Source organism: Lactuca saligna, chromosome 3, assembly GCF_052625555.1.
Source record: "Lactuca saligna cultivar CGN05327 chromosome 3, ASM5262555v1, whole genome shotgun sequence".
In the NCBI taxonomy this organism is placed as follows: domain Eukaryota; kingdom Viridiplantae; phylum Streptophyta; class Magnoliopsida; order Asterales; family Asteraceae; genus Lactuca; species Lactuca saligna.
The window spans coordinates 158,375,420-158,387,665 of NC_136419.1; the positions used below are offsets into that span (position 1 = coordinate 158,375,420).

The 12,246-nt window shown below is 32.0% G+C and overlaps 1 protein-coding gene across 1 annotated transcript; it reads right to left on the minus strand.

Annotated features, from left to right (window-relative positions):
* Positions 1–4,659: 4,659 nt before the first annotated feature.
* Positions 4,660–10,056, minus strand: LOC145037401 (UDP-glucuronate:xylan alpha-glucuronosyltransferase 1-like). Its single transcript, XM_078986052.1, has 4 exons — positions 9,786–10,056; positions 8,082–8,297; positions 7,360–7,985; positions 4,660–5,864 (listed from the first exon to the last, which is right to left on the minus strand). Exons 1-4 carry the CDS (start codon positions 9,809–9,811, stop codon positions 4,837–4,839), a joined length of 1,896 nt encoding a protein of 631 aa, XP_078842178.1. The 5' UTR covers positions 9,812–10,056; the 3' UTR covers positions 4,660–4,836.
* Between the last annotated feature and the right edge of the window lie 2,190 nt (positions 10,057–12,246).

Sequence of the window (12,246 nt, forward strand, 5' to 3'; positions counted from 1 at the left end):
CCATATTAGTGTGCTAGTTAACCACACACGCTCCACTAACGACCAACAAGGTTCAATGTGCAATTTCATGGATTAGCACCAACTCCACATTTTTCCAAAAGCAACTAAGATTTGAGAATTTGTAAAAGTGTTTAGTTACTTCATATTTCATTATACTTATAATTGAAGATTGTGTCCCATCTTACCCATTCGGATAACGGCCCTCCACTAGTTAAGGGTGCGGTGGGTAAGAGTGGATACCCATTGCCGGTCATTTTACAGGCCACTTCCTTAAACATCCTTTATAGACCAGCTTCATCAATGAGGCTTGGTAACTCTGACTTTTAACTTATACATATATAATATATTAAACTTTTAATTTTATATAGTATAAGAGTCTATTTTACACTTTTAAAATACTAAGTGGTTTAATCTATTAATAAATTAGATTTTTAATTTGTTAAACTGAAACCATATAATTATGGATTTATTAATTATCTCTTTTAATTAAACACTTAATTTATTTAATAAAACCATAAGGGTGTAATTTGAACTTTTCAATGTATTAGCGTTTTAGAATTCAATATTTCAAAATTAATACATTTTAATTAAATTTTAAATTCCAAAACTTGAGGACAAATTTTGAAACCTTTCAAAATATTATGGCTTAACTATTTAAATTTCAAAAACTAAAAATTTTAAGTTCAAATTTAAACTATAAAACCTAAAGGTGTAAATTGAAACTTTTTCAAGCTTACTAGGTCAAATATTTGTGAATCATAATAATCCTATATTATCTATATTTAACCAAATCCATCAATTTTTGATAAACGTAAACATACAAATCATGAAAAATCAATTTTAGGCAAGAAAAACGAGTTTTAGTAATTATCCTCATCAAAAACTGCTCAAAAAATCGAAAATCTCGGCAACAGCACCCTGGACTCGCCGAGTCCACTGATGGACTTGCCAAGTTCATGCAACTCATCGAGTCCACTGATGGACTCGCCGAGTCGACTTCGCATACAGTAAAAATTCGATTTTTTGATCCTTTGGCAGTTCACTTTTGCATCCATTCAACTAGAAAAACAACTGATACCACTGTTGGGTTATGAGCATAACATCATTCCTATGGTCTGCATGCAACCCTAATTGCTTTGATCTAGGGTTTCTCTTAGTGTGTCAAAATGATTTGGGAGGGTTTAGGGTTTCTTTCAGTGTGCCAAAATGATTTGGGAGGTGGAAATGAAAGCTTAATGTCCTTTAAATAGGATAGAAACCTTGAAAATTAGGGTTTTCACACTCAACTCCTACTCGTCGACTTGGATCCTCTAACTCGTCGAGTTGACTCTAGAACTCACGCGGAGAAAGAACTACAACTTAATACAGAAAGTTAGGAGAAAGAATTCAATACTATTTGTTTTTTTTTAAATTATATTTTATTTTTTAAGAGTGTTATATCAATGTATTCTTTTTGTTTTCTGTTTAAATGGGTCAAACTGCAAAATAAATAAATAAATAAAACCAAACCGAAAAAAATGGCTTTTTTTGGTAAGATTAACAAACGTGATAAAAAAGGTCAAAACGATCGTTTTAAATAAAAAAATAATGAACACTCTAAAGTTAATAATTTTGTTGCTAAGCAATTAATATAAGAAATTTCAGAAAACTAATACAAGAATGCAAAGTCATACACAAAACAACCACAATTTACAAATACATGCACATCATTTATAAAGTTTTATTTTACATTGTTTCTTTTTAAATCGTGAAAGAAAACCCTAAAATCATAAAACTGTGAATAAATAACTTGTCTCCTGTGAAACGGTGAAAGAAAATACATAAAATTATGAAAAAGTTATGCTTTTTTTTTTATCAATTAGTTTCTTATTATAAGAATACAAAAAACATGAGATGATAAATATTAACCTTACTAAAGCCATAGACAAAATGCTCACCGCTATAGATATGCTGAAATGTCCATATATTATCATGCAAATCTCAAACAATAAGCTCTTAAGTTGGAGGTTGCATTGAATGATCCTGAAAGAAAAACATGGTTTTAATGTCATTTTTTTATTTTACATCTTTCTAGTAGAGTTTTCAAATATTTCATCCAAAAAGAATCGACTAATATTGCAAGAAAAATTCCAAAATAATCAACCGCACTATAATCACAACAAGATATTGCAAATCTTCTCTATTTGATCCAGTTCCTTCAATCTCACATCCTCTTCCTTCACCACCATTGTGTCTGTTTGCCATTTGCATTATGTTTTGTCTTGTTTTAGTTTCCATCATTCTACTCTTTTTCCTTACAGTCCACATCTACATTATGAAGCCTATATGAATTGAAATCCTTTGATGGGTCCACAATTCTTACATGAACTATCTATTAAAAGGGCATCATTAGCATAATTACTACAAGATTATTTGATTAATTATAATACATTATTTAAAAAAGAAAAAAAACTAACTTGGTTCTCTTGGATCAATATAGTGTACATGGTTGTCACCAGGGCCTAATGGACCTTATGTACTTCTTACAGATAGATTATCCAGTTTGGCAATTGGAATTTCATCAGATGCTTGAAAATAACACTCCAGATTTAGTTAAAAAAGTAATGGTTTCTTTAATTCTCACAAAAATCATGTGTTTGATGTGTTTTGTTTTGTTTTTTAAGAGTGTTTGATGTGTTCTTATTGAAGATAAAAGTCAAAAACTAACCTTTGTGTCTTTTCTATTGAGTTTTGCATTGAGGTTCTCCTGCATCATCAACACTAAACATCACTAGTCAAATAAAATAATTTATTAAATCATAAAATTGAAAATCTATGAAATTAATCTAGATGGAAGCTGCAAAATAGAAACTTTTATCTCGATGATTCAGATCTAAATCCACAAGTTTAACATAAACCTTGTTGAAGATTTAACAAAATGGTAGGATTAATAATTCAAAATGTGCATCATGATCTGTTCCTGAGTTCACTGGTCATGCTAATCACTCAGATTCAAACAAAATCAACTTACTTGTATTAAATAATAAGCCTAATGTTAAATCACTTAAATCTACACAAAAGTGGATAAATTGATTTCTGAAAACTAAAAATGCAAAAGGATATTCAAGAAACACCGAAAGAACACATACTATGCCATTAGAATCATGCCTTATTCTCACCAACTCGTTCCTCTTATGAGATCCAACAACTAATTCCGCATTTGGCTCCATGTATTCCAATTAAAGTAGAAAAATAACATCCTTGACCAATTAACGTAATTATAGATTACAAAAGGGATCAGCTAAGTTCCAAAGCGCCTGAAAGTATTATCCGATTATCCATTTAATCTAGAAGAGATATTAAGTTTTACATAATTTTAGACATAAATAAGCTTAATTCCTACATTATAGTAATAATAAAAGCCAAAGTTTGTTACCATTGTTTTGAAGCTGCCCTTTCGTATGTTCTACCTCTTTGTCATCAACTTCTTTGTACCTAAATAACATACATAATGTAGTCTTAAGTGACCTTTTAAAATAAAAAAATATGAAACAAAGCGATGTAAATAAAATGGTTGATAACATTGTGATAACACAAACCTTGTATCCGGTTTTATGGGGGAATCGAACATATTTTACAAAACAATTGACATGTAATGATGCCTTTTGTCCATGGATTTATACAAAAACATCATTTTACGACATTCGTTGAATCAGACATTTCATCGTATACCTGTCGTGCAAAAGGAAATACAATTCCATGTAATAAGAAAATTTTTCAATAGAACCACCAATAAATTCCAAGTGATTTAATAGGCAGAAAACAAAATCGTACCATGTATGGTGCTTGGTAGAAGGTCCAAAGGGCTATAATTTGCAAAAACAAAGAAGATGGACGCCCATTTGGTGTACCGATAATGGAAGAGTAGACATCAAAGTCAAATACCTGACGTTCTGCTAATAGTTTCAGTCCCCTTTGAACATCTCAGAGTGGCGGTTGACTTGTATGCAGCTTTAGGACTTGGTCGTTATCGTTCAATCGATAGTGGATTCAGAGGTGGAAGAGCCGTACGTCGAAAACCTGAACCCGGTCACCGTATTATCCCAAGAACCTAAAGCGATTGAACACAAAAGAGGTACAGAAGGAGCGAGATGAGAATGGTATTCCAACCTATTGATTCTAATTGGAAGACCTTAGATTCCCAAAAATCAGAAAGCAATTACAAATTACATGGAGCAAAGTGAAGACGATGAAGGAAAACTAGGGGCAATCAACGGAAATCGGTGAGTAGAGCTGATTCGACAATAGAAGAAGATAAAAAAAAAATAACATGTATACGGTAGCTGTGCTGATGAAAGCACATGGAAAGCACTATCTCAAACGAATAGGATAGTCTGGGAAAGTGCGGGAAAGAATATGAAGGAAACAAAAAAATAATAATTTCAATTAATCAGAACAAAAAACTATTCACAAAGAGGCTTCTCTTTTACTATATTTATATAATACGTAATTTTACTAAATGTATCCATTTTTATTATCAGCTTTATGTTTTTAATTTTACAATAATGATTTTATTTAATAGCATATTACAATTAACTTTTTATGAGACCACAAACTTAATTTCAAATAAAGCCTTTAAAATTTTACCGTCAGGTCTGGATGCTACCATATCTTTGCCATTAACAATAAACTAAATATTTTTTTAAATTTAGACTTATACATGTTACAAAGCATTTCAATAAAGAATCTTTGTCTCTAGGACACATCATTACTATGCAACATCAAATTTACAATTTATTACAAAATCAATCACTACATACCAAAAAGGAATCCATCAACTATATGTGCTACATGTACTCATCTGTCAACTTTGAGTTTGGTAATCATAGGTGGTGTTGGATTAAAACTTCGATCATCTGTCCAATTTGTTTCTCCCCAATGCTTCAACATTGATTTCCAAGAACACAGGTTATCGATGCACTTTTTTAGTCGTGGATCTCGTACCTTTACTTTCCAATGCCCATCTTTAAACATAGCTTTTTGTGCTTCTCTTCGGTCCCACTCTAGTTGTGCTTTTTGCTTTGATTCCAACAAGCAAAACTGATGCAACTCAGTAGGCATCGCATCATGCACTTTCCACCACCGTTCATGAGCAACATCACTTGCAAACTCTTGAAATATATCTGAATTCCAATTACAATCGTAATCTCGAAAGCACAACCATGGTTTTAGCCCGAGGTAATGGAGTACGTAAAGTTCTGGTGGGTCAGCTCCAAAAAGGCGCGTCTTTTTCTCTTTTGTTTCTTCGTCATCGCCAATCCAAAAGTTCTTCAAAAAATTTAGGGTTTTTGGGATGCGATGCCACCACGTGAAGATCTCATTCAAGTACCCTTGATCACCACCATTATATGATGTGATCTCATTGATATGATCCATCAAAAGTTTAAAAGTACAATTGGATGGCTCGATCACCATTACACCAGAGTTGAATAGGGTTCCATTGTTACCAGTAGCAGAGATCTCAGGCATCCCAAATAGGAAATCGATGTTCCTTAGGATGAGCAAATCAGCATCGATAAATATGATCTTTTCATAATCAGTCAATTGCCATAGACGAAACTTGCTATAGTTCCATTCATTGTATGCATTTTTCTCAGCTTTAGGGTTTCGTATCCGTTTGATCGTGCGAATCTTCCATCCTGCCAACTCTAGCCCACTCCGATGATAATCACTTATGGTCTCGTCCACAAGTATCACAAGATCTCTATTTGAACCTGACATCCGAATGCTTTGCGCTGCAGCAATTGCCCCACAAACATAAACATGTGCTGAATGTAGGATTGTCACATATGCCTCCCTCCGAACATTTCCAATATACTCTCCATCTTTTTCACAAACATAAGATCAGATAAACATCAAAGTGAGGTTATATTTTACTCTTAAATTCAAGAAATATAAATATACTTTCAGTTATTTCTTTATTATAGCATCATACTTTCATATTTCCTATTACAACACTGTACTTCGAAAAATTTACCTGGTTATAACAATGTCGATTAATATTGTTAACTTATACCATCGAGTAGATTTTCCAAATATGGTGTGTTAATAAAAAAACAATCATATATATATATATATATATATATATATATATATATATATATATATATATATATATATATATATATATATATATATATATATAATTAGGCACATTTTTAAAAAATACATTTAGAAATCAAATTTGCAAGTATAATACTATAATAAAAATAAATGAAAATTCTCTAATAAAGTCTTAATATTTTGAATCAGTTTATGGTTTAATCTCAAATTAAATTTTTTTCACAAAAAAGAAAAAATATCGGCTAAAACTTCAAAAAAAAAAAAAAAAAAAACCCTTTTGGGTGGTTCCATAGATATAGTTAGTATCCTGTCTTTTTTCGTTAATTCGTCAATATATTTAGACTTTTCTGAATATTACATTATTTTTAACCAATAATCAATATTATGACTTTTCTGAATATTACCATTGAGCTATTGTTTAATATTATTAACAAATCATTTATAAACATAATACACCTTTTATAAACAAAAAGAAATACAATTGTTGCTAATTTTTAGGAATAAAAAGGCAGACTAAGTATCCCCCTCTCCCATATTATTTGCTGACAACTTCAATCTATCTATATTTCTCTTATGCATAGTTGTGTGGGATGCATTATATTGGTGTTCCTCTTAGTCAGGTGGTAGTTAGGTTAAAGAACATAAAATGAATACAAACATCAAATGAACACCCACAAAGTACATCTCACCATGTCACTTACAACGATGTGTAAGAGGAACGTAATGAATATGAAATTGTCGGTCAACAATATGGTGATACTTAGTCCACATTTCCCTTCCTAAGAATTAGTAAACTGTATTTCTTTTGTTTATAATAAAAAAAAATATGTGTTTTGTTTGTAATTGATTTGTAAATAACAATATACATTAGTTTAAAGGTAATCTTTAAAAAAATCTAAATATTTTAGTTATTGGTTAAAAAATAACATAATTTACAAAAAGTCACAATATTTTAACAAATTAATGAAAAAAGATAGGATGTTTGCAAAATTTGTGAAACCGGCCAAAATAAGTTATTCTAATTTTTAACCATATCATGTCCTTTTTATAAACAAAATTTAATTTTAGATTAAACTATAAACTGATGTAAAATATTAAGATCGAAGATTTATTTAAAAATAAATAAGATAAAAAAAGCTATTATTATTATAGATAAATAAATAAAGTAAATTTCTATATTTTTGTATTTTCCTTATACTTTAATGGTATATTTTGATTTTAGAAGGCAAACTTATTTGTTTTGAGAATGGAACTGACCTTGAGGTTTAAAAGGCAATGCAAGTTCACAAGATCCGACTGAAAGCTGAATCTTTTCTCGCAACACCTTCAAATTTGGTTCATATAACCAAGAATTTCCTCTACGTACCACCATCTCTTTACAAGGAAACAGGTTCGGAATCGGGAAGGAATCAGTAACAAAAAGCAGATGATTCACTCTAGAAGATGCAGCAAGCCCAGCAGCTGCAAGCTGCAAATGAAACCTGCCAACATCCCTCGAACAATTTCCCTCGGTTTCACAAGGAAGCTTCACCACAATCAGATCAAGCCTTTTCCTTTGCACTAATTCGAGTTTTGGCAGATTAGGACAGCTTGGAACTTCCTCTTCTTGTTCTTCGTCTATCCATTCAGGATACAACGAATCCCATGTCACATTTTTGTCGACAGGATCAAGGTGAAGAATAACCATTTGATTCTCGTTAGTTTGTGTAATATGTGTCTTCCAGTCACTGATTTCAGTCTCGTTAAAGTTCAAGAAGCCAATATTCCCATCAATCTTTTGGTTTTCACCAGATAATTTGTCGAGAACACTCGATATCTCATCCCATTTGATTTCTAAATGCGACACGTATCTTTGATCATCAGTCCCTCCACCCCACTTCCAGCTGTTTGCAACCCACCAACTAGTTAAGTTACAAATAATGATATATCGAATATGGAGTCAAAACACGGATCATAAAAGTCAGAGTAGATTACGTTACTTTGAAATAGCACGAGGGATGTTTTTGTAACGATGGTTATGATAAGTGAGAGAGTAAGTGATGAAGATGAGAGTTGCAAGCATCACGAAGGCGAGTAGCAGCGGTTGTGATGGTTTGTTCTTGCAGTTTCCGGTTTTGTCATAAGATATGACCTGAAGGGGCTTCTGATCATCTTCCGATTTACTTCTTTGAAACCTTCTTTTGTATATATCCTCGCTGTGATCATCGTTTTCGAGCAATGGAAACAGTAAACATGTAAGTCAACAAATCACCGATCTATGAACAAAACGGTGGTCTAGAGTGTTTCGTTTTACATAGTCCAGTTATTAAACGTACGTAAAATACTTAGAAAAACATGGTAAATATGATTAACAGTTGAATGTTATGTTCAAGTAAATGTTCAAAATTTAATAATATAATGGTATGATAATATTTTATTCATGATTATAGTACTTTTTTTATCTGGTCAAACGACCTCACCAATGATGAAAAGACTTCACCAAACCTATGTCGGAACATGCTTCAACTTCCAAACCATTCCTTTTCATTCACCAACCAACCTTTATCCATAAAATATCAAAACAAATAAAATGCAAAACAGCACATTTTTAATCTTGATTTCTTTTCTTTATATCAAACCTTTAATTAGTTTGGTTAATTAGTTGTTAACTTGCACCTCTAGCATATATAAACAGTAATACATGAAAGTTTATGATTTAATATTCTTATTGTATTGTTCTTTCAAACAGCAATAGATTCATTGAATAGCTAGTGAGCATAGGGAGCGTGAACAGGGGGCAAAATGGGTACGTGTACGTGTATATAGCCTAATTTTTTTATTATATATATTTATTTAAAAATAAAACTTATAATAAAGATAAAGATCTTTTTTTTTTTTCTAGTTCATCCTAGGATATTTAATTCCTAAAGACCATATATACCGATATGCTATAAATTACAAAAGTTTCTACATTCGATGATCGAGAATACACACCAAATTTTCCAGTGAAAACAGGAACCATTTCTAGATTTAATCGTGAACTTCACTCACTAGCTAAATCAGCATTTTTCCTGACTAATACATTAAATATGTTGTTGCTTTTATAGCACCAGGCGACCCAAGCAAAAGCCTTGAGGACCACAGAGACCACTCGATCTTTTGATTTTCATTTCTTAGAAAAATCATAATATATAGATGTTTTTTTATATATAACAAATGGATTAATATATCAATGCATAAAATGAAATGTCATTCTGATCCATATCACTATACAACAAAAATGTGTTTTGACTCTTATATATTAAGGTCACGTAAAATACATTTCAACAATCATATAAAGAGTGATGTATATCGATTTGAACTAAATCTGTCTTTTGCTCTCCCATAACCAAATTATGTTAAGTTTTCATCAAGGACAAAATGTAAAGATATATTCGTGGAATTATTAGTTGAATCTTTTTGAAACATGAAATATGCACTAGGAAGTCGATTTTTTTTCTTCTTTCAGCACATGTTGGGCTGACATTGTCACTGGAGTCAAAAAACTAGAGAAGAGAATGTTATTAGATACCCACCCCCAATAGTGTTTCACATAGAGGTGACAGGAATCGAACCTTTTACCAGATAAAAACCAAAAACACTCCTGAAACGAATGTATTGTCCATTTGTTTTCTCGTAAAGGTAAGATAAATAGAAAAACTTACTTGGAATATGGCTGTCTAGTCTCCATGGATGACGATGCCTCCTCCTCTTACCGGATACTTTGCAATTAATAGTAGGGGAGAGGATTCTATCTGAAACACCGGAGCTACAAAAACAGAATGGGGGAAAGAACAAGAGATGTATAGATTCATAAAAGAGAGGGACAAGCCAACGTTTATGGTATATGTGTCAATGGTGGTGGTGGTAGAATCTTTACGTAAGCTGAGTTGGTGTGATGAAAGAGAAGGGTGAGAAGCGATGGGGTTGGGCGGTAGGGATGGGCGGATGGGGTGGGATAAGACAGCTTGAAAAAGAGATTGTAACTTTTCTTGTAATGTTAGACTCATGTAACGTAAACCACAAGTCAAGCGAGTTTTAGTCTTGTTTATAACTCGTGTCTCATGGCCTTGTGGCTTTTGTTTGTAATTACATCATAACTGTATAATACTAGTATTTATATAGGGATAATGACTTGAAAGGGTAACGAATTTTCGATTTTTGTCACATTTAGTCACTAAAGTTTTTTTCGTTATATATTTGCCATTGAACTATTGAAACTGTTCACATTTTACCCTTATGACCGGCTGTTATCATAAGGGTAAAATGTGAACAGTTTCAATAGTTCAATGGCAAATACATAACGAAAAAAAGTTTAGTGACTAAATATGAACAAAATCGAAAGTTCGTTTCCATCTAAAAAGTTCAATGAATAAATGTGAACAAACCTCCTCTTGTATTATGTTTTAACAAATTATTTATTTTTGTTAAATTGTAGCAACATTTGTTGATGAAGAAATCTATGAAATAAAATAAATAAATAAATAAATAAAAAACAAAACAAAAACAAAACCCTGAAAATATATTTAAAAAAAAACAAAAAACCAAAACCGAAATAAAAAACCAATGGTTTGACATTATGACCATTGGTTTGGCATGCGGAATTTGTGACATCCCATTAATATTTAGTTACAACATCGTCTGAACTCGTAATTCATAGTAAGGGGTTAGAGTATCATCACATGAATACGTAGTTACAACATCGTCTGAACTCGTAATTCACCACCTACGGGTTATGGGCCTGCTGCTGTTTCCACTGGGTTGTCTAGAATAGTCCGTGATCGTCATCTATACTATGGTAGATGACTACATCGCCACATTGTTGGTTAAGATTATGGTATCTCCTTTCATCCTACATCACATATTCATCATCATCTATTTACCTAATTATCACCACCTTTCTATCATCACCTATCTCTCATCAGTTTATTTCATCACACACCAACTATTTCATCTACCCATGTTTCATCCGCAACATATTTGTAGATATAAAATAAATATACCGTTTAAATCTTTTAAAACATGTATAAAATCGTTCATCCAGCATAGACAACAAGTATTCAAATAATATGCACACATAGCACGTAATTTATATAAAATACTTCATATCTATGTGTAAGATGAAAGTAACTATATATAATATAAATGCTTCCTAACTTTGAACCCCAAGGTTTACTCTACTAAAGCTTCATATTCTCGGCTCTCTGAACGTAGAAGGGTCCAGATCTATCACACCAAAAAGCTCAAGATAGCTCTTCCTCTCACTCTACACACTCAAGCTCGCTAGGGTTCTCACTTATGGGAAAGGTAGTCGCAATTGAAGGCCATAAGTGCCTTTAAATATGGCTCGAGCCCAAAGATTTAGAGTTTCTGCCAACAGCGCGGACTCATCGAGTCGCCTCACCGACTCGTCGAGTCCATTCATTAATCCGAGTCATCAGTCGCGACCTTACTCGACGAGTTGAGGCGTTAACTCGTCGAGTCTCTCTTCTTAACTCAAAAGAAAAATACTTAAATGATGATACCTGGAAATCCGGATGTTACATTTTGTTTTTTTATTTCATAGATTTCTTCATCAACAATGTTGCTACCATTAAACAAAAATAAATAAATTTGCTAAAACATAATACAATAAGAAGTTTGTTCACATTTAGTCATTGAACTTTTTAGAGAGAAACGAACTTTCGATTTTGTTCATATTTAGTCACTAAACTTTTTTTCATTATCTATTTGCCACTAAACTATTGAAATTGTTCACATTTTACCCTTATGACCGGTAACAGCCGGTCATAAGGGTAAAATGTGAACAGTTTCAATAGTTCAATGGCAAATAGATAACGAAAAAAAGTTTAGTGACTAAATGTGATAAAATTCGAAAGTTCATTATCCTTTCAAGTCATTATCCCATTTATATATAAAGTTCATCTTCTGGATGAAAATTTGTTTCATTTCACACGACGATGTCCAAGCTACAAAAATCTCATTATTAGTCATCTAAGTTTAGTCATACTAATTAAGCAATTGAACACTTATTATTATTTTTTTTTTTTTCATTTCCCCCTTTATAACCTCCTACACTCCATTTGCCTATTTATTTTTTTAGGTGGAGTTTACGTGTCATTGTCT

Bases quoted from the DNA above. Each gene is read 5' to 3' on its own strand.
- LOC145037401 (XM_078986052.1), bottom strand. From the start codon at position 9,811: ATGGAGACTAGACAGCCATATTCCAA. The intron at 8,298-9,785 runs GTAAGTTTTTCT...CGATGATCACAG, and splicing joins ACTAGACAGCCATATTCCAA to CGAGGATATATACAAAAGAA. The intron at 7,986-8,081 runs GTAACGTAATCT...GGTTGCAAACAG, and splicing joins ATCCCTCGTGCTATTTCAAA to CTGGAAGTGGGGTGGAGGGA.